The sequence below is a fragment of the Bombus vancouverensis genome, chromosome 9 (assembly GCF_051014615.1).
Source record: "Bombus vancouverensis nearcticus chromosome 9, iyBomVanc1_principal, whole genome shotgun sequence".
NCBI classification, from domain to species: domain Eukaryota; kingdom Metazoa; phylum Arthropoda; class Insecta; order Hymenoptera; family Apidae; genus Bombus; species Bombus vancouverensis.
The window spans coordinates 671649-694905 of NC_134919.1; the positions used below are offsets into that span (position 1 = coordinate 671649).

Below are 23257 nucleotides of genomic sequence, written 5' to 3' on the forward strand. Positions count from 1 at the left end.
TTGTTCTCTTGTATATGTATACATGTACCGCGTATTAGAAAATTATTCACACGCCAAACAGTCGACTCGATGAAAAGTATATGGATAATTTTGTGACACGGAATCAGAAAACGAAATAATTGATAACTGTTAGACCGTATTTTTTTTTTGCTAATATAAAATAAAACTAAAAATTTTTCGATAGATTCCCGATCGTGCGAATAACTCTGTGACTCTTGCGATATTCGCATCGATCGGCTAGTCGAATTAGCGTAAATTGTTCCAAAAGTGAATTCACTTGAAAATAATAAAACAATTTGTCTGATACATCTATCGAAATCGGTGACAGGCTGCCCAAGAAAAGATCGTGAAACAATTGCAACACCAATTAAACGAAACCCAAGGAAAACTGGAGGAAGTGAACCGTACTCTGAATGACTTCGATGCTGCGAAGAAGAAACTGTCGATCGAAAACAGTGATCTGCTACGACAATTAGAGGAAGCCGAATCGCAAGTTAGTCAGCTTTCGAAGATCAAGATTTCGCTGACAACGCAGCTCGAAGACACGAAACGATTGGCTGATGAAGAATCGAGAGAACGCGCTACTCTCCTTGGCAAGTTCCGTAACTTGGAACACGATTTGGATAACATTCGTGAACAAGTGGAAGAGGAAGCCGAAGGTAAAGCGGATCTTCAGAGGCAACTTAGCAAGGCAAACGCCGAGGCACAATTATGGCGCACGAAATACGAATCTGAGGGCGTTGCGAGAGCGGAAGAACTCGAGGAAGCTAAGAGGAAGCTGCAGGCACGGTTGGCCGAAGCGGAGGAAACCATCGAATCCCTCAACCAAAAGGTTATCGCTCTCGAGAAGACGAAACAGAGATTGTCGACGGAGGTAGAGGACTTACAGATCGAAGTGGATCGCGCGACCGCGATCGCCAACGCCGCCGAAAAGAAACAGAAGGCCTTTGATAAGATTATCGGCGAATGGAAACTCAAAGTGGACGATCTCGCCGCCGAACTCGATGCCAGTCAGAAGGAATGCCGCAATTACAGCACGGAATTGTTCAGGCTCAGAGGTACTCATCTACTTTTTTCCATTTTCAAATTGCTTAAGGATTCTTGTGTAGAGGTTTATGTGTAGAGAGCGGTCGGTCGGTGAGGTTTAATGGACGAGATTGCTCGTTGTTGAAACCGTCGAATATATTTAAAATGATAAATAAGTTAACAGGCTATATTCGTTAACTCGTACAGTTTATAAATCACGAAAGAAGATTGTTGATTGATATTTGATAGGTGCTCGCTAGATACGCGTCGATAACTCGCGTCGATAACTCGCGTTGATAACTCGCATCGATAACTCGCGTTGATAATTCGCGTTGATAACTCGCGCTGATAACTCGCGTCGATAACTCGCGTCGATAACTCGCGTCGATAACTCGTCGACACTGACTGGCACGCGATAACGTCTGTTTATTTATACTGGTCAGAGGAGAGTCGGAAAATTCAACCTCAATTTTCAATGAAATTTGACGGTTGCATGTAGCGGCGACATTGTTTTGCCCGGAGTTTATTTGTCGTTATGTTTTAACAACATAAGTCGCTCTCGATTCGTGTCGTCCTTTGACTCACGCTTACTTGTTTACACATCTTTTCTATAATATCAATATATCCGTATAGGTGCGTACGAAGAAGGTCAAGAACAGTTGGAAGCAGTACGTCGCGAGAACAAGAATCTAGCCGACGAAGTAAAAGACCTCTTGGATCAAATTGGCGAAGGTGGACGCAATATTCACGAGATCGAAAAAGCCAGGAAGCGCCTGGAGGCTGAAAAGGATGAACTTCAAGCTGCTCTAGAAGAAGCAGAGGCCGCTTTGGAACAAGAAGAGAACAAAGTATTGCGCAGTCAACTTGAACTGAGTCAAGTCAGACAAGAAATCGACCGACGTATCCAGGAGAAGGAAGAGGAATTCGAAAATACCAGAAAGAATCACCAACGTGCTCTCGATTCTATGCAGGCATCGCTCGAAGCTGAAGCTAAGGTTCGTAAAAAGTCGGAAAAATCTCTTTGAAACGGTTATTAGATCATTTATAAAAACGGTAGGAGTAAAATCTCATAATATGTCGTGAAGATTCCTCGAGGCAAACATGATACATATTTGACGAAACTTTTCAGGGCAAGGCCGAGGCTTTGCGCATGAAGAAAAAACTGGAAGCAGATATAAACGAATTGGAGATCGCCCTGGATCATGCGAACAAAGCGAATGCCGAAGCTCAAAAGAACATCAAGAGATACCAACAGCAGCTGAAGGATGTCCAGACCGCGCTCGAAGAAGAACAACGAGCTCGCGACGAAGCGAGAGAACTTCTTGGAATTTCGGAACGCCGGGCGAACGCGCTTCAGAACGAACTCGAAGAAAGCCGTACTCTTCTCGAACAAGCGGACCGCGGACGTCGCCAGGCTGAACAAGAATTGGCCGACTGCCACGAGCAACTCAACGAACTAGGTGCTCAGAACGCTTCCATCTCTGCTGCCAAGAGAAAACTCGAGGCTGAGCTGCAAACCCTTCACGTGAGCATTCTTATCCTTCTATTCGATTCTAATTTTTCACATTTACATTTATTTTATAAAAGCTCCGACGAAATATTCGAAAAAGACGACAAATCCGAATGAGACTCGTATTTATTTTGTTTTCAGTCTGACTTGGACGAATTGTTGAACGAAGCAAAGAACTCTGAGGAGAAAGCAAAGAAAGCCATGGTTGATGCCGCTAGATTAGCCGACGAACTTCGAGCCGAACAAGATCATGCTCAAACGCAAGAGAAGCTTCGCAAAGCACTCGAAACTCAGATCAAGGAACTCCAGGTGCGTCTCGACGAAGCTGAAGCGAATGCCCTGAAAGGTGGTAAGAAGGCAATTCAAAAACTCGAACAACGTGTTCGTGAATTGGAGAACGAACTCGATGGAGAACAGAGGAGACACGCTGACGCTCAGAAGAATCTTCGCAAGTCCGAACGTCGCATCAAGGAACTCAGCTTCCAGGTACGAGTTCGTACGATATATACATATCGTATAAAATATAATGTATAATAACAATGATTGCGTTATCGAGATTTTCAGCGATAGCTTATTCTAAATCTATAAATGTTTAGGCTGATGAGGACCGCAAGAACCATGAGCGCATGCAAGACCTTGTCGATAAGCTTCAACAGAAGATCAAGACCTACAAGAGGCAGATCGAGGAAGCTGAAGAAATCGCTGCTTTGAATCTCGCGAAATTCCGCAAAGCGCAACAAGAGCTCGAGGAGGCAGAGGAAAGGGCGGACCTGGCTGAACAGGCAATTACCAAGTTCCGTACTAAAGGACGCGGAGGAAGTGCTGCGCGCGGATTGAGCCCAGCGGTAAGCAAATATTCAATTAGTACCGTTTCTTTTATTCTCTTCGTTCAATTTCCTACATTTTCTTTTCGTATCGTATTTAAAAATGATACTTTTCTTCCTTTTTTTTTTCTTTTTACATTTTTTGATTTGACGATTAATTTCTTTTGTAATAATATAAGGTTTAATATAACTTGATTATATAATATTGGAAGAAATATTCGATTAAAAATTTTCCGAGAAATTCCATGATACGTGTGCTATGAAAAATGGAGATTTACGTTATCAGCGACGTAGATGAAGAAAAGAGAAATTTTCGTAGAATAGCAGTAGGATCTCTCTTCCGTAGCTCGTGTAGCAATCTCTTATTAAAATGTATCGAGCTACGTGTATATTCCGCAGGATATGTGAAAATCTCGATTTTATAAAAATCAATACGGCATAGTAAATGGCACAGGATTTCCAAGTTGGCGATCGAGAACGAAATTTCCTATAAAACGAGAAGAAAAGGTCGTAGAAAGAAAAGAGAATAACTATTGCGTACAAAGAAAAGTAGAGATTGCGGCAATTATCTCTAATTGTAAATCTGTATGTCCCTGTATAGCCCCAACAGAAGGCCCGTAAGGCGCCCTCCGCAATGGAGTAAAGAGTACCGCGCCGGTCCATGTAAGTTTGTGCACGTGTCATAAGCACGTGTGTGTGTCGACACATGGAAAAGCACAGTAATCGCAAGAAAGCAATTATACATAGACAGAACTGTTCCGAATCCCCAATCCGCCGATCGTCAATGTCTTATTTTCTTGAACCTGTGTGAAAAGCTGATAACACTTGACGGGGGCATACCTTACGAGTATGAAGCTTGCTCCTAGTCATTGATTAACGTTGTGTATTACCTATCCCAAACAAATTCATGATAGTTCACGAACGGATCACTGTACCGATCCCTCTGTTATAATATAGAATATAGACGAATCGTTGCTTGGTTAGTGACTGGTTAATTACATGTGAATAGATTTGTTTACGTATATTTTTCGTTAGACATTAGACGGGTGAAAGACGCGACGCGATGTAAAGACATAACTCCATCGATCGTTTTTCGTTGTTAATTCCGATTTTCGATATAATTATTGTTAGATACTTAGATTAGTTCTTGCAATTAGTCGATGTATCATCCACTTTATGATTCTTTTCACGAAACTAAGCAGACAAAATCATTCCAACTGTCTAAGAGAGGTATTACGACCCTCGATTCATATCCCATTGTTGTCTTTCAATTGCCAATACCAATGATGTGCGATAAACACGCAGAATGAATGAGAAGGACACAAAGAACGTGTCTAAATATCTATCTCCAAAAAATGTTTTCTTTTTTTGAATGCATACAGCGATACTAGATCCTGGTGAAGGATGGGATTAGGGATGGAATTAAAGACATATGGTATACATTTATAAACTGGCATTGCGATATCGTAGCGTTAGAAACGATATAATATCAAATTAACAAGAAACAAATTATTCTCTACCTTTGAATAAAAGACAGAAATCGTGAGTCTGCAATTCGGAAAATTTCATATCGTTTAAAACGTATTCGGTTTTGTTACTGCTATACCAAAGATACGCCAAATAAAAATAAAAACTTCGAACTTGATCCCATCGCTAAAAGCCGGAAAACACTTTCCCGGAAACAACTTGTGTTGTTCGAAAGCATCTCGACTAGAAACGTATCGCGTGAGAATTTTGTTGTTATTCGCGAGAACAGAAATAAACATGCTTTCGAACAAATTAGCTGATCTATGATTAACAGCGATCACGGAAGTACCGAATGAAAATAATAATACTTCTTTTGGAATTTTTCAGCCACACCGACCTGCGTTCAAACCCCAATTGGATGGTTCCGCATTCCCGCCACGCTTCGACCTGCAGCCCGATGGTGAACTGTAAAAATCTATACGACAACGATATACTTGTTACAAACACGATCGTAACAGCTTAACGTATGAATTGATCGCAACCGGCGAACTTTCATCGTGTCATCTCACTCAAATAACTCATCCCATCGTCTTCATACCTACGCACATACACCTTCATACAAAAAGTAAAGAAAGTATCCTCAGATCTTTACTACTTTCGTGTTGACACGAGAATGTCCGTGCTTGGTCTCATCTTGCCAGCTTCGAGATAAAAATAGAAAAGGGAAGATTACAAAAGATTGGAAATTTTTCTTTCGACATTCTAGTTCTAATTCTAGTATATTTGATTGTTAATTGGCAGAAGAAATCGGCAATACAATAGACGTGGAGGAGAGATTAACCTTCACCACTCGCGCTGACGGTCGAGGAAAGAGAGAGTGAAAGAGTGAAAGTGGAAGAGTAAGAGAGAAAACGAGAGAAAGGAAAGGTGCGAGCGAGCGGTTGAAATGAAAAACGAGAGCCAGCTCGAAATTTTAAACGTTGTATTATGAACACGTGGCAGAAAAGAAAAGTATGTGCAATACTGGCATACGCGCGTATCAAGCGGACGAATCGATAAATAGATACGATATACACATTACAGAAACGGAACGATAAAAAAAAGAACAAGATTACATGTTATAAAAAAATAAACAATGAATAAAAATATAACGCTAGTCACGGATTTGAACGTCAGCGCGCATTATTATATACGTCATCGAAATGATAACCCTATCCTATAAAGTTAATTGTAATTTATAAAGAGAGCCGAAGTATGTATTTATTAAAATAAATAAGCAATAAATAAAATTAAGAACCAATCGCAATATTTGTCATTTCATATACTCCAGCCTTCTAATCGTTTATAATTTTTAGAATCTTTTAATCATCGCCTCATAATTCGTTTCTTGCCATATCGTCTCCGTTGCAGTAAATACTAACAACTTTCTTTTATTTTATACCGTTGATTTTCATTCGCTTTCAGGTACATATGTACCTAACTGTAATTTTTCATTCATTTCCTTTATATTCGTCATAAAAGTCCACATACACTCCTTATATGCGTATAAAATATCATAGTAAAAACATTAGCTCTACGAATCCTTTTGGCACATTAAGACACACGTTGTCAGAATGTAACACAACTTATTCACTTTCACCCTTAGTAGGAGGAAAGAAGTAAAAGTGTATAAAATACAATGTGTTACAAAAATTGCATGCACCTGTTATACCTCTATGAAATCATAAAAATAACGCGTTTAATAATTATAATAATATTTTCTGGGGCACCTACGTGAACATCAATAATTCCTTGACGTCGAAAAAATGTAAGGTTCTGTCTTTTCTGATGCAACTCTATCCCAAGATTTTTGTTAGTCAGATGTTTTGAGTTTTTAATTCCTTTTAGGAAAACATTAATGACAATTGTATCGCTATGTAGGTATAAATGATATTGTGACAAAGTGCATTTTCAATTTCTTTGGTTAGCCAGGTGTTTGTAGACCTTCGCGACTAACCGTATATATAAGAATTAAAATGTAGAAAGCTTCGTCATGTTATATTTGAAAGGATAAAAAGGTAGGAGTTACGAAACAGTTTCAACGTTAAAATTATTTAAAATTACGAGAACAACATAGCGCAAGACGACTCGAATCAAACTCAACTTCTTTATGCATTGCTTGTGTTCTATCAAAAATGTATTTCCAAAATCACGTATTTGTTATACGAATTCACTGATTGCTAATAATATACGTGATTAGTGCTTATTTCTTAAGTTAAGTGGGACGCTGACCCTCTCAAGAAACAAATTATTTTTAATCGTCGCTTTAATCATAGCCTATCCGTTATTCTATCTAATATTCTTTTTCCGTTCTTTACGTAGGATTTGTTTAAATTGTCCCTTTACAAGCTCCCATTGGGTAAACTTCTTAGTACTAACTCCAAATTCCTTGCAAGTTTGTTGAAAAGCTTCTTCACAAAGTGGCAAGTAACAGTGATCCACTGTTGGCAGAAGATGATGAAGACCGTGTAATCCGAAGTTAGTCAACACCAGAAAGTCAGAGTCATCGATCACTGTTCGCTCTCTTACGGCATCCAATTCTAGCAAACCCCAGTCGAAATCGTTTCTAGAAAATATTATTCGTCTCTATTATTAACTGTTTCAATTGAGAATATTTTTTTTATACGTTCACATTTCTTTCGATTAGAAACTATAATTTTGAATGAACCTATTAACGATAAATATGCATACATATACATACATATAAATAGAATTATTGTGTTGATAAATTTTCAAGATCTATAAGTTGCATTGAATTGATATATACCTCCTATCTTTCTTTAAAAATCTCTAAGAATTTAATCTTGACGAGTAATTTCAAATACAACTTGCGCAACTTATATGTAGTACGATTAAAATATAAAATATATAAGAATATATGATATAAGAAGATCGATAGAAATAATAGAATGTATATAGCACGTATTACCGATACGTATACAAACGAACCTGTATATGTCGCCATCATGAAAGATATCGGGATGATGATGAGCTGCATTGAATCCGATCATAAAAAATATAAAACTGCCTGTTAATATAATTAATAACCAAAGTTTCACAGCCACAAAAATACTTGGCGCGAGAAAGGACATCGATATGGGCAAAAAGAGAGGTACAGCATCTCGAAATTCGAATTTTCTATATTCGAAGAACACAGAGTAATATCTGAAACGAATACGTATTTATTAATTTTGATTTTTTGCATTTAACGTAACAATATTTCATTTATAACACCATAATCCAACCACTTGAAAAAAAGAACAAAAATACAAGGTGAATTGGTGCAGATGGCAAAGACGGAAGATGTAATGGGAAGGTGGTGAAGGGTTTACCAGAAGTTAAGAGTTGATGGAGAGTGCAGTAAGATGACAAGAGAGGGGGGAAGGAAGAAGCGAGAAAGGACATTTTTAAAAAGATCTCGCGGAACAACAAGCAATGCAAAGAGAGACGGGAAAAGAAAGAAGAGGGAAGTATAGTGTTTTGGGATATATCAGGTTTATTAGGAAAGAAAAGGATTTCTGTGAGTATATAGAAAGGCAAAACGACATAGATTTAATAGGAACGTGGATAGATGATAAATAATGATAATAAATGGGAGAAGATCACATACGGACTACCTAAAGGCTTTATATGGTATTACCATTTTACGAAAAGGAAATGGGAGAAGGAAAGACTTATAACAGAAATAACTGGAGTAACAGAGAAATGGGAAAGAGAAGTAGTGAGAAGACAGTTAAAAATAAATGAAGTGAGTTGGAACGTATGGACGGTGTACCAAAGAGGAAGTATGTCCGAGTTGGAAAGAAAGGTGCAGAAAATCATACAGCAGAAGGAGAGAGTATTGGTGTGTTGATGGAGATATCTAATTGCAAAATTTAGATGTGGGAACGAGCTAAAGGTAATAAGAAAGTTCATGGAGGAGGATAATAAGAAGGAAAGGAAGGAATAAAAAAAGAAGTGAGAAAGATAACCAAAGAAGAGATTTTTGCTGTTGATAATAATTAAATTGGGTACTGATTGTAGAAGTAACGGAAGGTCATCTTCAAACCGCTAGCAGCTACTAGCAAAAGAGTTTCGAATAATAAATACTATATGATATATTGCATCTATTTATGAAATATTTAGCCACGGAATAAACAATTTAATATTAAGAAATATTATCTGTGCGTAATATGCATCGTTGGATTTTGATAAATCTTTAACCCTGATATAAAAAAATAATAACGAACCTTTTGATTGCTTGTGTGTAAAGAGCTAAAGCCCAAATGATAGGACTTATCAGTTGACTAATGATACCTTTCAGTAATGATTTTTTAGGATCTGGTAACCAAAACAGATAAGGCTCAATCGAGTATATTTCAAAGTCCCAAAGGGTATTAGGGTACATGTGGTGACTCATTGCATGTGTTATTCGCCAATCCTTCGACGACATTGTGCTTAAATCAAAGTAGTACATTCGAAAACTATTCCTCATATGAAAATAATTATGACCAATAACCGTGGTCCACCCGAGAGAAATTCCTGAAATCATAAGTATGTATTTCAATTATAGCATTTTGCATCCAAAATAAGAAAAAAAAGAAAATATCGTGCAAATTATATTTATCATATAGTAGTAGTTAAAGACTAAAGATGTAATTAAAATATTTGACCAACCAGCAAGCATGATGATTAAATAAGATTGCGTATAAGCTACTGCGAGGCTAAGTAAAACGGTAGTACTGACAAAAAAATCAGCGAATAAATTTGTTTTTGTCGACGACCGATGAAAATCCACGTCTTTTAGGGCTTCTAATGCACGCTTTTTGAAAATAGAAAAGAAACCATTCGGTTCAAACGTTAATGGCAGCTTTCGTGGTGAAACTGCCTCTCTTACCAAGTATTTTGGAAGCAGTTTCGCAGCTTTATCAGTTAGATGATGCGACTGAAAAATACAAATTACATCTATTTAAAATATCGTTTAAAATAACCTGTACATTGAACTAAATTATGTGACTTATAACAAGAATATATAACCAGAAGAAGAAACTATTGTACCAATTATTGTACTGCACGAAAACGAATTACCTCGAAAAGTTCGGTAATATCAGTACCCTTGGTCAGGCGAATCCATTCTGCTCCTCCTGGGTGAAATTTTGCAAAACCTTCTAAATCATATAAATTATTTCGAATCCTCCATAAACCTTCCGCAGCGTCTATTTGTCTTCTTGCTTCGAGAAAAGAGTATGCTGTTTGAAATTTAGCATCCCTTCCAGGAAAATTTTCGAAGCCCGGTATCGAACTTTCTAATTTCCGCATTGCTTTCTTCTTCTTTTTTTATTGATCTATACGGTACGTAAAATAATTAAATAAAAATTGTAAGTAAGTAGGTAACATTACTTAACATCAAGTAATAACTATAATTGCTTAATCGTGGTTCAGAATATAAATCTAAATAAAGAATATAAGGAATCTTATTAAAACGTGTTATTCATTTCGTTATAAACATTTTAATTTATCCTGCTCCCGTTAAATTTATCGAGTTATTGTTTAAAATTCCCATTTACAATCATATCTTAAACTCTGCATTCTGAAAATATCTAAAAGAAGTTAGTAACATTAAATTACGAGTTTTATTTAAAAATACATTATTCAAATGTTAAGATTATGATACAAAGTGATATAGTAATTGCAAAACAAATTTTTTAGTGTTTCAAAATATTGATAAGTGAACGAAATAATTTCCAAGACAGATTGCATAAATGAAACTGCATGTTTTTGTAAATAGTGTATGTACGTAGTTGTTTTTGCGGATTTAGTGATATGTTAAAAAATGGGTTAAAATTAGAGGATAATAGGATAGGGTTAGAGGACAATAATTATCGAAGTACTTATGCCTTTTTAAACTGAATGTTAATATACTTTACTGTTAGTTAAATTTTACACATAATTGATTAAAGCTGGGTGAAGTATTTAATAAATAGTAATGTATCATTCGTTATATAACATTCTATTTCAGATATGTGTTTCGCAATTAATATTACCATTCATATAGGCGACACTTGTCTTAAATTTAAAAATTGACTATCTTATGTTCGTTTCTAATACTAGCAAATAAATATATCATTAAAGTTTAAAAAAGGGAAAATAGAGGTGTGCGGGTAAATCTGTAAAATAGTGTATCGTTACCAGGGACGGATTTACCATTACGCTAATGAGACTAAAAGCGTTGGGCCCCGAAACAATATGCCTATCAAAAAGAATAATAAACAAATATCAGAATTACATAAAATACATTTGTTGGTATGGGAAGACTGGGATAAAAGTGTTAGCTTGGCTAAAACGATGTTTGCTGAATCAATACGTACAGTCGTCCGAATACTCGAGTACTTGATAGGCCTATTTTATAGTGTTTTAGAACATTCTTACGTTTTCTAGGATGCGTGAAAAGTAATTAAATCCTCCGACAAGACTCGTTGACCATGGGAATTTTGAATGCAGTTTTAGACTGGCCATGATATCGTGCGGATTTTAATTACTGCACATGATAATATTCACCGTCTAAGGGAATATTAACTTATAACTATATATTAACTAATATTGACTCTGACAGATTAATCAAAGAATCTCTAAATGTAAGTCATAATTTCCTATTGGTTTAACGATTTAGCTTTAACTATTTAGCCAGGTTGAACTTTTATAAATTCAGTTTAGCTCAGGGTCCCCAAAATGATTATTAACTTCAGGCTTCCAAAGGGTTAAATCCGCCACTGATCGTTACTCTACTATTCATTTGATTATTTGAATCATTTATTAAAATATCTCAATTGTAATGACGTCTAATGACTAATTTTTAAAATCACATTTGCTTGATTTCTGTGTGACTTATCAAATGTCAACACATTCGATTACTATTGTCGCAATGAATTAAAATACTGAATAAGGAAGTGCAATAATATACCACGTATATGATATTATATTTTACATGATTTTATATTGATTTTATATTTTTACAAACAGAAATTATTTTTATATTATTGTTCATGAATAAATTAATTGCTAAATCATTATCAAGCAAGATAAATTGAATGGATGAAAGTTAAATTTAGAATATAAACTGAAATGGATTCCTCGTTTTTCATATTTGATTAAAAATAGTGTTATTTTGCGATAACGTGAGTATATTATGTATTATGCACGTGTGTATTGTACACATTCTGTTCCGCAACTTTAAGTTTCTAACAAGTTAACTTTACTATGTCTATTAATTATTAGAAATATTTCTAGTTACACATTACTATACGAAAAAAAATGTTTATCATATTTTCTAATAATTTTTTCATACCAAGGATGTTAATCGTGTATAAAGGTTCCTTGTAGAACTTTATAATATGGTAGATTGTGATTGAATCTTCTAATTTATTTCCAAATAACTTGATGCTGTTTAATAGTTATTGACAAACAACGATATTTATTTCATCACATTACGAAGACGTAACTCACTACACGAAAAAATACTTTGTTTTTACTGTAACACTAATTAAAACTGAACCTGATTACGTTGTTCAACGGACTGCTTTTAATGGAACAATATGGAAAGTACTCTTCTTTCTTATATATGTCAAACCAACATATATTGAGTAGAACCTAAACGACCTAGTACTTTGACCCTGCAACGATAGTCAATCCAACAGACGATAACTCTATGACGCGTTGCTACTCATTGCAGAATATCTGACACTATACACATCAAAATAAGTATGTGTATATTACTTTTTATTTAAAAATTTGACCGGTATTGTTACAATTTTTATAACTATTAACTCTTTTAACATGAAGCCAAGTGTTTCTTCAGGTTATGAGAAAATTTTGTTTTTTTATAAGCGACGAATTATAAGCGACAAAAATGTGTTTTGCCAGTTATATACAGGATGTACCAGATTTTTTCACAAAACATTCCCATCATATACCAGAAGTAAAATTAAGAAAAAAAATGTTATATAAATATAGACTTTGAACTGCTTTATTGTAGATTAAATTTATTCATATATTAAAAAGTTTGTTAAAACGACACAAAATAAAGGACTGCTGTTTCGTCGACACAGTATGTTGTCCATATCTATTTGATATGCTTACACAGGCTTTGGTGTTTATTTGCCGAGGTCGTTTAAAACGACACAAAATAAAGGACTGCTGTTTCGTCGACCCAGTATGTTGCCCATATCTATTTGATATGCTTACACAGGCTTTGGTGTTTATTTGCCGAGGTCGTTGATTTGATCAAAACAGTGCGGCAATCCGTTACCCTCAAAGATGGATAGGTCGAGAAGGATCAATTCCCTGGTTCCCAAGTTCACCAGATATCACTTGAACAGATTTTTACTTACGGTTAACCGTAAAAGAAAAAGTTTGTCAAACACAAATTAATACGCGTCGGCAGTTAATGCAGATGATTCATATCGTATTTGCAGCAGTTAAGAGAATGAATAAGAAATTAATAATGCAATAGATTCTATTTTCCGTAGTCTTCGTATTCGCACTACATTGTGAAACGGAATTATAACGTCAATGGATATTATACGTTTTATTCCTACGTGATATCGAACAAAAAATCAGTTCGTTGTTATTTCGTATTTTTGTTATAACTTTTTAACAAAGTATATAAGAGCTTACATCTATATAACATTGTTTCTTATGTTTGCTTATATAGTCTTGTAAAGAACTAGGACACCCTGTATCTATTTCTATGTAAAAATATTGCTGGTGATATATACATATGTACATATTATGTATTTAGACATTTTCACCGCTTTCGGAGTAACGGAATATTAATTTTATCAAACTATAGTATAATGTAATGACAAATTAATAATTTGTTATTAGTAATTAGTCTTCTCGCGCAATCAACCGATTGTAATCTTAAATCATCAATTATCATTACCGTTGGAAAGTCGTTTAATATCGAAAATTTTCCTATCAGTTTAAGAAAATCTTCCTTATCTGACTCATAGAAACTAGAAGATGAAGATATAAGAACCTTTCGTTTATACCGTAATTTTATAATTAAATAACATGAAGTATACGCTATTAAAAATAAATGATTATATACTTTGGAGTTGCATGTTACAAAATGAGCGATATCTTCCAATAAAAACGAGATTAAATGGAAGCTTAAAGTCAAAGTTACTAGTATACCACACAGATTTGTTGAACTAGGATTGGTTTTTAACCAGTCGGAATTTTTCTATAATCAACTAATGAAGTAGTAAATTATACATATGTTTACTTGATATGTGATAGTTTACGAACACAAAAAACGATATTATCTACACTGAACTGATAATCGTAAGCTTATCCAAAACTCTCATTGTGTTCCGCCACAAGCAGATTTTTCCATTCAATTAATCGGTATTGAAATGGTGATAGTAATCCTGTCCTGTGGAACTTATTAGTAAGAAAAATTTATTGATGTCAACATTGTAGCAATTTAAAATTCACATGGAATGTATTTAATAGAATACATAAACGATTTATAACGGATTTATAAGCGACGGAAATACGTACCGTAACAATTTTGTCAATGTAAATCACCCTATTGCATTTACAATGATAAAATATAATTACTATTACATAATTTTTCGCTTTATATTAGAATGTGAGGGATGAACAACAAATATAAAAAGGAAGAAATTATCTAAAATGTTTAAACGTGTTGCCTTCGTGTTTCTATTATATAAATAATAAAAAAAAATAAAAGAAATATTTACGTTTCATTTATTACTTCCTTTTACTTATTTACCACTTACTTGCGAGTGGTACTCAGTGTACATTAGATTTAGGCATGTTTTCTCATTTTTATCTCCCTTCTCATATGATATTCCTAAGAAGAATGGAGTGTTTATAACAGAACTTCGTTTACTTGAACTTGTCGAGGGATAAACAAGTTATATAATTGGAGTTCATATAATAAGAGCTCACCAGTTATGTATTATTTTCTGTTCATATAATAGGAGTTCACGTTCAGATAAATGAATTCAATCAGCAAAAGTTCAGTTAATCGGGCATTAATTAAAATTTCGTTCAGATAAGTGGACTTGATATAAATTGAGTTCTACTGTAAATTAAATATATCATATCGTGCATAGTTTGATAAATAACGAGAAGATTATACGATGAACTTCATTATTGAAGATGTAGGGTATAATTGTAAATCGTAGTTTAATTCACATGAACTACATTTTATTTACACTAGCAATAACAGTAAATTCATTGTATTTATATTTGTATTTGCATTTATGTTTATATTTATAATAATTATATATATATTTATTTATTACATTTATAATAATTCTTTCTTTTTACATTAAATATAGCGATATATTTAAATTACTGGCAATTGTAACTCTTTCCTCTCTTACAAAATTAAGTCACAAATTGCAGCCATTATTAATGCCTGTACCATTTCATTAATATCAAATAAGTCTTCGAATTCTAATTATTTACGTTTTAGATACCAATTACCAATTAGATTTTCTTAATTCTATAATAATTCAGACTTTCTTAAAATTTTCTATTTTTATGAGCATAAACATTGTTAAATATCGAATTTTACAAAATATATATCCGAATCTTTTCAACTGCGCATAACAGATTGTATAGAACGAAGCACATAAACGCTTTTCGAACGTTTGTTAGCTCCATTTATAACAAATTTCTACATGAACTTTTGACGATATAGTTTAGTAACTCCATAAAACAGCAGCTGTTCACATTACATTTTTTTGTTTCCGGTAGTTGTAAAATATGGTATAGTAATGCTCCATCCATAAGTTTTCTTATTATTTCTGAGAACATAGATAATATAACTAATAATACTATATGATCAGTCGTGTATTTTATAAACTTCATTTTTTAAGTACTACAATCAAGACCTCCAAAAATATTTATATGCAATTCAAATATAATAAGGAAAAACTTGTATGTTGTAGATAAGTTATTTAAGTAATAATAGGAAATATCAATATTTCCATATTCAAGATGATGCGTAAATTATAAATAAAATAGCTCTTTCCGCAAGAACGCATACGAAACGTTACATTAAGGTACATATATTATACAAGAAACTCAATCATATACGACATTTGCAGAAATCGATTATATCATAATACACAGAAAACCAAGCATAACATTCATTTATTTATTACTTAACCCGTTACCTAAGCATCTCGTTTCAATCTCTTCCTGTTCGTATATAAGCATCGATATTCTTCGAAATTCGAATTCTCGATATTTCGAGAAATGATCCATAAATTGTTACAGTTATTAAAAATGATGCAATTATATTCTCAGATAAATATTCTCACAAAAATTGTTATAGCGATAATCAGTATAGAAATCAATTCAGAATTGTGAACGTAACCGGAATTCTCGGCCATTTTTGGATGTTTAGGATAAACGGTATGCACTTTTGTCGTAGAATCGTGCGGATTGTTTGTAGTTGAAGATGGATTCATCGAGCAAACAGTTCCTTTTATAGCCTCTTTAACCGAACCCATAACGATTCTAAAATTATAATCTTCAGGGTCCAGGCGAGAGTACATAAAAGTAGGCAAACGATCCGAGAGTATCCAAATATTCCCGTTTCGATCAATCTAAAATTAACAGGAAGTAAATTAAAAATCGGTATTTAAATGGGTTAGCTTATGATTCAGTACCGAAAAAGATAAAGCGAATATAGTAGAATTTGATGTATTTGAAATGATAGGGACACGCGATTATTTGAATAAGAAAGTTTTTGGATAGTGGAACACTCTCTATCTTAAGCTATTTATAAGTATTTTTTTAATACTAAATGAAAATAAATGTCAGTCTCAATACATTTTTCTTTTTTCTCAGAACGCAGGTTAAGATTACATAAAATATATACGTAATAATTTTGCATAATATTATTAATAAAAAATATAGTATAATTTAAAAAAGATGAAAAGGATAACAAAAATATAGTGGGCTAAATCACTTTGTTCTAAAGTTTTGTTTTAAACCTATTCAAAGATAGAGCTGATCTTTAAACACGAGTCTAATTATATATAAATTTATTTATTAATTTTTTAAACAAATTTCAAGCTCAGCTGCGTGCTTACTCGTATATTCAGTCTATTCAACTTGTGTCGCTATAAGAATAATTCATATCAACATTTAATTTACTCGGCAAGTAAAAGAATCAGGAAAAAGCAAGAGAATAAACATTCGTATATAAGTCATAAATTGCAGTATCGCAGTTACGTTTTTGAGAAGTTGACGTTTCTAACACGTGTGTAGCTCAAAGTTAATTGTACATACATACATATATGTATACATATATATAAATTTCCATTCTCGATCTGGAAAGTAATTACCTTTAAATCGTTGGGAAAAACCATTGTGACGTTATCTACATAAATAAGACCTTGTTGCTCGATTGTGAACGTATTTTGAGGTTTCCAGCACGCAATAGCATTTAAAACAGCTAATGCATAAAATAGAACTCCGGTGTCTGGATCTAAAAAGCTCACGCTACTTTGACCATTATGTCCGCGAGATCCTAGAGCATGAAATTCGTGGAAGTTGTCTGAAACCCATAGAAATCGAATTATAATTAACATCGTGGAAATAACGTGAAACTATAGATGTACTTAACTACGTGTGTCCTGACTGAACAAACTTTTAATTACCTGGAGAAGTAGCACGTTCAGGATCTCTTAGTAACTTGGTACTAACTGAAAATTCCATGGTGCTAGAAAGTGGATGGAAATACATTACACTGTAGCCATCGTTAGTTGGTGCAAGACCCATACCGAAGAGACCATCGGTCCATTGGAACGAAATTCCCGATACATTGAATTCTTCAGCCTTAAACGTTACAATGTTAAAAAAATGAAGAATGTACACGACAAATTGGATGTAATTTTTTGCCATGATTCGTATCTTCCGAAATGTCAAAATTATTTAGAATTTGTTAATGAGAGGAATCGGAGTTATCGAAGCAATAATTCTAATTACGCATCTCCGTCTATATGAAAAAAAACAACTATGACATATATCTAGTAGTAGTTAACAGGTAGAGAAATATAGATAAGAACTTCATCTTATTCGGAAAAATGATATTAGATACTTAACGTTAATAAAAGATACTAACTTGAGAATCTGGTTGAAAGAAATGATGTTTAAGAAGCCACGAATTTTCCGACTTCCACGAATAAACTACGAGTCCAGGACCACCCAAGTCAGCCAGATAAGCAAAAGTATCTTCGCAAGAATAATCTTCGACGGCGATATTTGCAAAAAGAGAGTCAGGTGTTTTTTGATCTTCCGGAATAATGAATTTTCGGAGTAAACGATCGTCCGTTAAGTTGTAAATGAGTAATGCTGGTGGAGCTTGCTGTTCTGGACTATCCAAAATATCAGTAAATCCTGTATCAAGAACCCATAGTCTTTCGCAGCGATCTGCACGAATTCGAAACGTTGAAATGATCTCTGGGACGTTTCCAGCTCGATATTGATGCGCCTCCCAAGAAGGATACGGGATTAAACTAGGAGACTCGCGTGTATCTAAAATCATTATTTTCGACTCACATTTATCATACGACTAATACGGAGTACGTAATCGAAAACATAAGATAAATAGAGCAATAAGCATATTTTCTTAAAGAATAATGATTTGTTTAAACAATCTATTTATACTGTTGCCTGTAATAGAATACTTCGGAGTTAGGGTCATTTAATGACTAGACGACTTTTATCGTTTTAAAGTTATTTGGCTAAGCCCTATTCACTAAAGCTTAACATCTGTGTAACATATGTCTATTCATCGATGGTAATTACCATTAATGTAAAAGTAATTCAAACTAGCAACTACACCACGTCTCCATCTTGGCACAGTAACGAAGATCCTAGTATTTGTAATCTCAAGACCAAGGGGAAGATTATCTTCCTGCTTATATTCTGGGAATAGAAGCTCGGTATCGTTACTTGGCCATTCATACTCAAGCTGTTTCCATTGATAGGCCACACGAAGTTTATCACTGGCTACAACCATTATCCAAAAATAACTTTGAAGTAGTGCGTTGAAAAGAGATAGAGTCGATTTCCTTCGCATTTTGATTTCCTGATTCTGCAATTAGAATAGACCTTTACCTCGTTGACACTACAAATTACCATTACGATAGAATTAATGAATACCATATATAAATTATCAGAATTATAATTGCAAATTTTTGTTAAATGTAAAGTACCATCGCATAGATGGAAAAATATTACCGATCTAACATCGCAACTAGAACCGTACGCGTTTCACAAAAGTATTTACATTCAATCTCGACTACTAAACTTCTTATTGATTAATATACAGAATGTTTCACTTTTTTCGGCCAAATTTTATGTTTGTATATACAGTACGAGTTTTATCTAATATTATCGAGGACTATTACGGAACTAAATTACACCATTTGACATCCTTCTTTCTTTTCTTCTCCGTTTCTTAAATCACGTGTACATATTTACTAAGATTTCGAACATAAAGTATATTTAATTGGAGCATACTAATATTAGTATACTAATATATGTAATGCTTTTCACAAGTAAAACATTCCTCAAAATTGAACGGTCCAGAAATTTGTCTGTAATTCTCTGAACGGGGTCTAATTTGTCATGTTATTGATGTACATATATATATATTGATACTATTGATAATAAACTATACATTGATGCAACAATATGACAGAGGTATAAGAGAATATTACGATGCAATCGAGTAAATCGAAAACCATTGTGAACAATATCATATTATCTAAGTACTAATTACGATAAAATATCACATAAATGTTAATTACATTTCTGATAACTACTGATATCAGAATCAGAATGCTACAATAATCAGAATGTGATAATATAAATGTGTAATAGAAAATATAAATGTGTAATAGAATGTATAATAGAAAAGAAATATTTACGACAAAAAAAAATAGATCTTCAGTACGAAGAATTGTATTTATAAACATAGAAGTTGAATAAAGCTATCAAAAAATGAAATTAATTTCTTGTACCTTCAACAAAATGAATATCCAGAGCGATATATCGAAGCTATCAAATATATTTTTTTTCAAAATCTCTGTAATAGATCTAATATATTAGTAACTTTTAAACAAAATTATGAAAAAAAGTGTGTTTCTTCGAAAACTTTCCAGCAGATGCATAAATGTCTGGTGTGATTCCCTCCTACTTTCACTGCTATTTATCTGGATTAATATTTAAATACTTGATTAATAGGCACTTGATTGTGTACTTAAGTAGTCATTCTATAATAAATGAGAAAGAAATATATGTAATAGAAATATATGTAATTTCTATGAGTAAACTTCATCTTTCTTTAAATATTTAAGAAATTTGATATACATAACTACACACATACTATGGATATTAGGAAAATTAACAATATGACACCACCAGAACTTACATCTTTAATGCCATCATACTTTCTATCGTACAAGCCAAATAATCACACGGTAGTAAAGTGGGTCAACAAACTGGCTACATTTACCGTGAGTTAGAAAATTTTCACAGTTTTAGCTACTTCTACAATTTAATTCTGTACATTTTTAGTACAATTTACCTAAATATATACTCTATTGTAATTGATACTAAACTAAATTTGAAAAACTAAATTTTCTGCTAATCATAATCCCTAATAATGGATTAAGCATTGAAAGTAAATGAAAAGCTAGAAATCATATAAAGAAGTAAGGAAGCTACATTTACGCGTTGTAAACTTTAAATATTATAATCTTTTCAAAATTATTCTTTGTTAGTTAACTTGATAAATATGTAAATCGTTGCTTTCAAACACGTTTGCTCCATTTTTCTAATACCGATAAAATTACTTGACAGTATCGAATGCTTAATTTATTTAAAAGATTACGTTATTTTTTGGAGAATATTTAACGAGTAAGTAAGAAACGCTGATCTAATATATTTTTCTGTATTTTCAATATTGCTGTCATATAAATTTAAATTTTCGTACGACATCATTAATTTCAACATCCTGCGTATACAAAATCGTGATCCACATATTTTCAATGAACAGTCCCGGTTTAAATAGTTGGAAAAACAGAAAAGTTTACTCATATACAATCCAGTTCCTAAGGCCTTTGAACTATAAGGCACGTTCTATTTTAACAAAACTGTTATGTTCGTGTAAATTATGAATTTAACATCGCTTGTGCCGTTTAATAAAATCATTACTATATCACAATGCTATACTTTTTTTAGCACTTAAATACTAAGTTGAGTGATATTTCTATATATCTTTGTTTGGAAACAAAAATATGATAATATAACTACATTAAGTATCATAAAGATGTTTTAAGTGTCAATGTAAATTTGATAGGAACGTCAAGTTTTTACAAGAAACATTGTTCCAATAAGACTCTCGGCAGAGTGAAATCAAAAATGTGGTTATACTTTAAACTGTCAATTAGTCTCTTACGCAAGTACTTGGTATTCGCAAAAAGTTTAACGTTCAAATGTTTTTCCAAGGAAAATTTTAATCGTACTTAGATAGTCAAAATAGAATAGTACAAAATTATCAACAACAAAACATTATTAATCAATCACTGTTTTCCTTTTGTTATACACGTTAATTGTTCACATTGTTCATTTATTTACCGTTTCCCTGTCGTTCCAGTTGAGAAATGTCGCGACAGACTGAAACACGCAAAGTACTATCGCGTCGACAACACGCGACAAACTAACATAAGGATTCGTCCGAGAAATGAAAGAGACGTTCTCCCGCAGTACCGTATCGGTGCCGTTCAAGGCTTGCCGATTATTCATCCGCTGGACAAACTTGTTAAAATATCACAATTCGTCGTCGTTCTCCGCTAATCCATTACGTAGCTATGTAGTAAAAAAGAACAATAACTCAACTTAAGTAAACTATAGGAAAGTGTCCGGTAGCCGTTCATTCGTATCGCTATGTGGATCATACTTATGTAAGTTTGCAAATCGAGAAGCGTTTATAGTCGTAGAAGCATATATTTCACCAAGAAATATAATTTATAGAAAAAGAAATTTAGCTCGGTTACGAATATTATTATCACTAACCAAGCTTTTATCCTCTAATAAATTATTTTCCACATTTTCAATGCGAAACAAATTTATACTGAAAATTATAACGAGATGACGAATAATCGGAATATAATTGACGATAGAATGTAATTTTCCTATATCTCATTTTAAATACATACTTCAACTCGAAATGTGTAATTTGAGAATAATCTTAATTATATCGTACAAATTATAAAAAATATTTCAAATAAATAATGCTTGTTCTTTAGAAAATCGTATTTAAATATTGTTTCAATGAAAAAGTAATGAAAAATAGCATGCTTTCTACTTTCTCAAACAACAATACTTCAGGTGCAGAATTGCAACTTGGAATGGATTATTTAGTATTATCAATTCAAGAAACATTGTACAACTTACCTTTTGTGCCTTTTTAAGACGTTCCACTTTCCACGCGTTTCACTTTTTCCAATTTTTTTTTAAGAGAAGATTAAAGGAAATTTATTTCGAAATACTTTCGATACATTTCGTTGTAACACATATAAACGCAAAATTTTTTTTTAGGTCGACTTTATAGCAGTAGTTCAAACATAATTTACTAAACGACGGTGTCTTTTTTAAATATATCTACCAATTAAAAAGAGTTATATAAATAAATGAATAAACAGAGAAATTTTAAATAAAGGAAGAAACTGATAAACCTATAAAAGTTTATATCGCGTCAGCTAACAATAATAAGAAAATATTACGAAAGTGAATAGAAAATACGACATGGCAGATTTCTCATAAGGTAACAAAACAAAGGAGAGAAAAGTAATATAAAATGAAATACGAAGTGTGAAATAAAACTTAATTGTAAACTGATTTATCGCTAAGTTAGTTAGTTCACTTCCCTTTGACGTAAATTCCAAGTGAAAGTTGTTAGAACGGCTGAACTGAAGATTGTATGCAAAGCATTTTCGTAGACAATTGCTCTTCTCCGTGAGACTTCTCTGTTATTTATGTTTTGATCAAGCATCGATTAATGTACCAACGACGTAACATGGTTTACACACGTTCGTGTGTTTCCTAATTACGCTGCTGGTCAAACTCTGTAATTCTACAAGTGCATCCTTCGATGAAAGAATGTGATCACGATAATAACACCAATTATACTACATTGAAACAACCAGGAAGGAAGTATATGAAAAATTAAATCGAAGATAGAACAAAATCTTTTTAATGATGAAAATAAGCATTTAGTTCTTAACTCTTCTATAAAATTTAGCTTCTATAAGATTACTGGTGAAGAATCTATAACGATAGAAACAATTTC

The 23257-nt window shown here is 33.2% G+C and overlaps 3 protein-coding genes across 35 annotated transcripts in view; 1 reads left to right on the top strand and 2 right to left on the bottom strand.

Annotated features, from left to right (window-relative positions):
- Mhc (myosin heavy chain) overlaps positions 1-6127 on the top strand; it is a 41247-nt gene extending 35120 nt beyond the window's left edge. For 29 of the 30 annotated variants that reach the window (XM_076621911.1, XM_076621909.1, XM_076621910.1 and 26 more), the window contains exons 21-26: positions 329-1058; positions 1660-2021; positions 2156-2551; positions 2678-3022; positions 3133-3381; positions 5215-6127. In XM_076621911.1, the coding sequence (XP_076478026.1) occupies positions 329-1058; positions 1660-2021; positions 2156-2551; positions 2678-3022; positions 3133-3381; positions 5215-5298 (2166 nt within the window). In that variant the 3' untranslated portion in view covers positions 5299-6127. Of the gene's footprint in view, positions 1-328; positions 1059-1659; positions 2022-2155; positions 2552-2677; positions 3023-3132; positions 3382-3961; positions 4024-5214 lie in introns of all 30 variants that reach the window. The other variant, XM_076621912.1, reaches the window with a different exon arrangement.
- On the bottom strand, positions 5793-13294 carry Cyt-b5-r (Cytochrome b5-related). 2 transcript variants are annotated; one of them, XM_076621918.1, is made up of 6 exons: positions 12982-13294; positions 9934-10190; positions 9523-9790; positions 9096-9387; positions 7816-8031; positions 5793-7432 (listed from the first exon to the last, which is right to left on the bottom strand). In XM_076621918.1, exons 2-6 carry the CDS (start codon positions 10162-10164, stop codon positions 7156-7158), a joined length of 1284 nt encoding a protein of 427 aa, XP_076478033.1. In that variant the 5' UTR covers positions 10165-10190; positions 12982-13294; the 3' UTR covers positions 5793-7155. The 2 variants fall into 2 exon arrangements, with proteins under 2 accessions (XP_076478033.1, XP_076478032.1); XM_076621917.1 differs by lacking the exon at positions 12982-13294 and adding an exon at positions 12191-12448.
- A 2734-nt stretch (positions 13295-16028) lies between these two features.
- yellow-b (L-dopachrome tautomerase yellow-b) lies at positions 16029-22470 on the bottom strand. 3 transcript variants are annotated; one of them, XM_076621915.1, is made up of 7 exons: positions 21544-21611; positions 19926-19990; positions 18706-18994; positions 18020-18432; positions 17556-17733; positions 17241-17452; positions 16029-16496 (listed from the first exon to the last, which is right to left on the bottom strand). In XM_076621915.1, the coding sequence occupies exons 3-7, from the start codon at positions 18977-18979 to the stop codon at positions 16191-16193; spliced, it is 1383 nt and encodes a 460-aa protein (XP_076478030.1). In that variant the 5' UTR covers positions 18980-18994; positions 19926-19990; positions 21544-21611; the 3' UTR covers positions 16029-16190. The 3 variants fall into 3 exon arrangements, with proteins under 3 accessions (XP_076478030.1, XP_076478029.1, XP_033196251.2); XM_076621914.1 differs by lacking the exons at positions 19926-19990; positions 21544-21611 and adding an exon at positions 22363-22470; XM_033340360.2 differs by lacking the exon at positions 19926-19990 and having other exon boundaries at positions 21544-21726.
- Between the last annotated feature and the right edge of the window lie 787 nt (positions 22471-23257).

What these genes read in the sequence shown, in the direction of transcription:
- Cyt-b5-r (XM_076621918.1), bottom strand. Translation starts at nt 10,164, where the DNA reads ATGCGGAAATTAGAAAGTTCGATACCGGGCTTCGAAAATTTTCCTGGA. An exon ending in TACACACAAGCAATCAAAAG is followed by an intron (nt 8,032 to 9,095) that starts GTTCGTTATTAT and finishes TATTCGTTTCAG; the next exon opens with ATATTACTCTGTGTTCTTCG. An exon ending in CATGATGGCGACATATACAG is followed by an intron (nt 7,433 to 7,815) that starts GTTCGTTTGTAT and finishes AATATTTTCTAG; the next exon opens with AAACGATTTCGACTGGGGTT.
- yellow-b (XM_033340360.2), bottom strand. Translation starts at nt 21,711, where the DNA reads ATGAATAATCGGCAAGCCTTGAACGGCACCGATACGGTACTGCGGGAG. An exon ending in ACTGGAACGACAGGGAAACG is followed by an intron (nt 18,995 to 21,543) that starts GTAAATAAATGA and finishes TTCTAATTGCAG; the next exon opens with AATCAGGAAATCAAAATGCG. An exon ending in TTTTTCCCAACGATTTAAAG is followed by an intron (nt 16,497 to 17,240) that starts GTAATTACTTTC and finishes TGTTAATTTTAG; the next exon opens with ATTGATCGAAACGGGAATAT.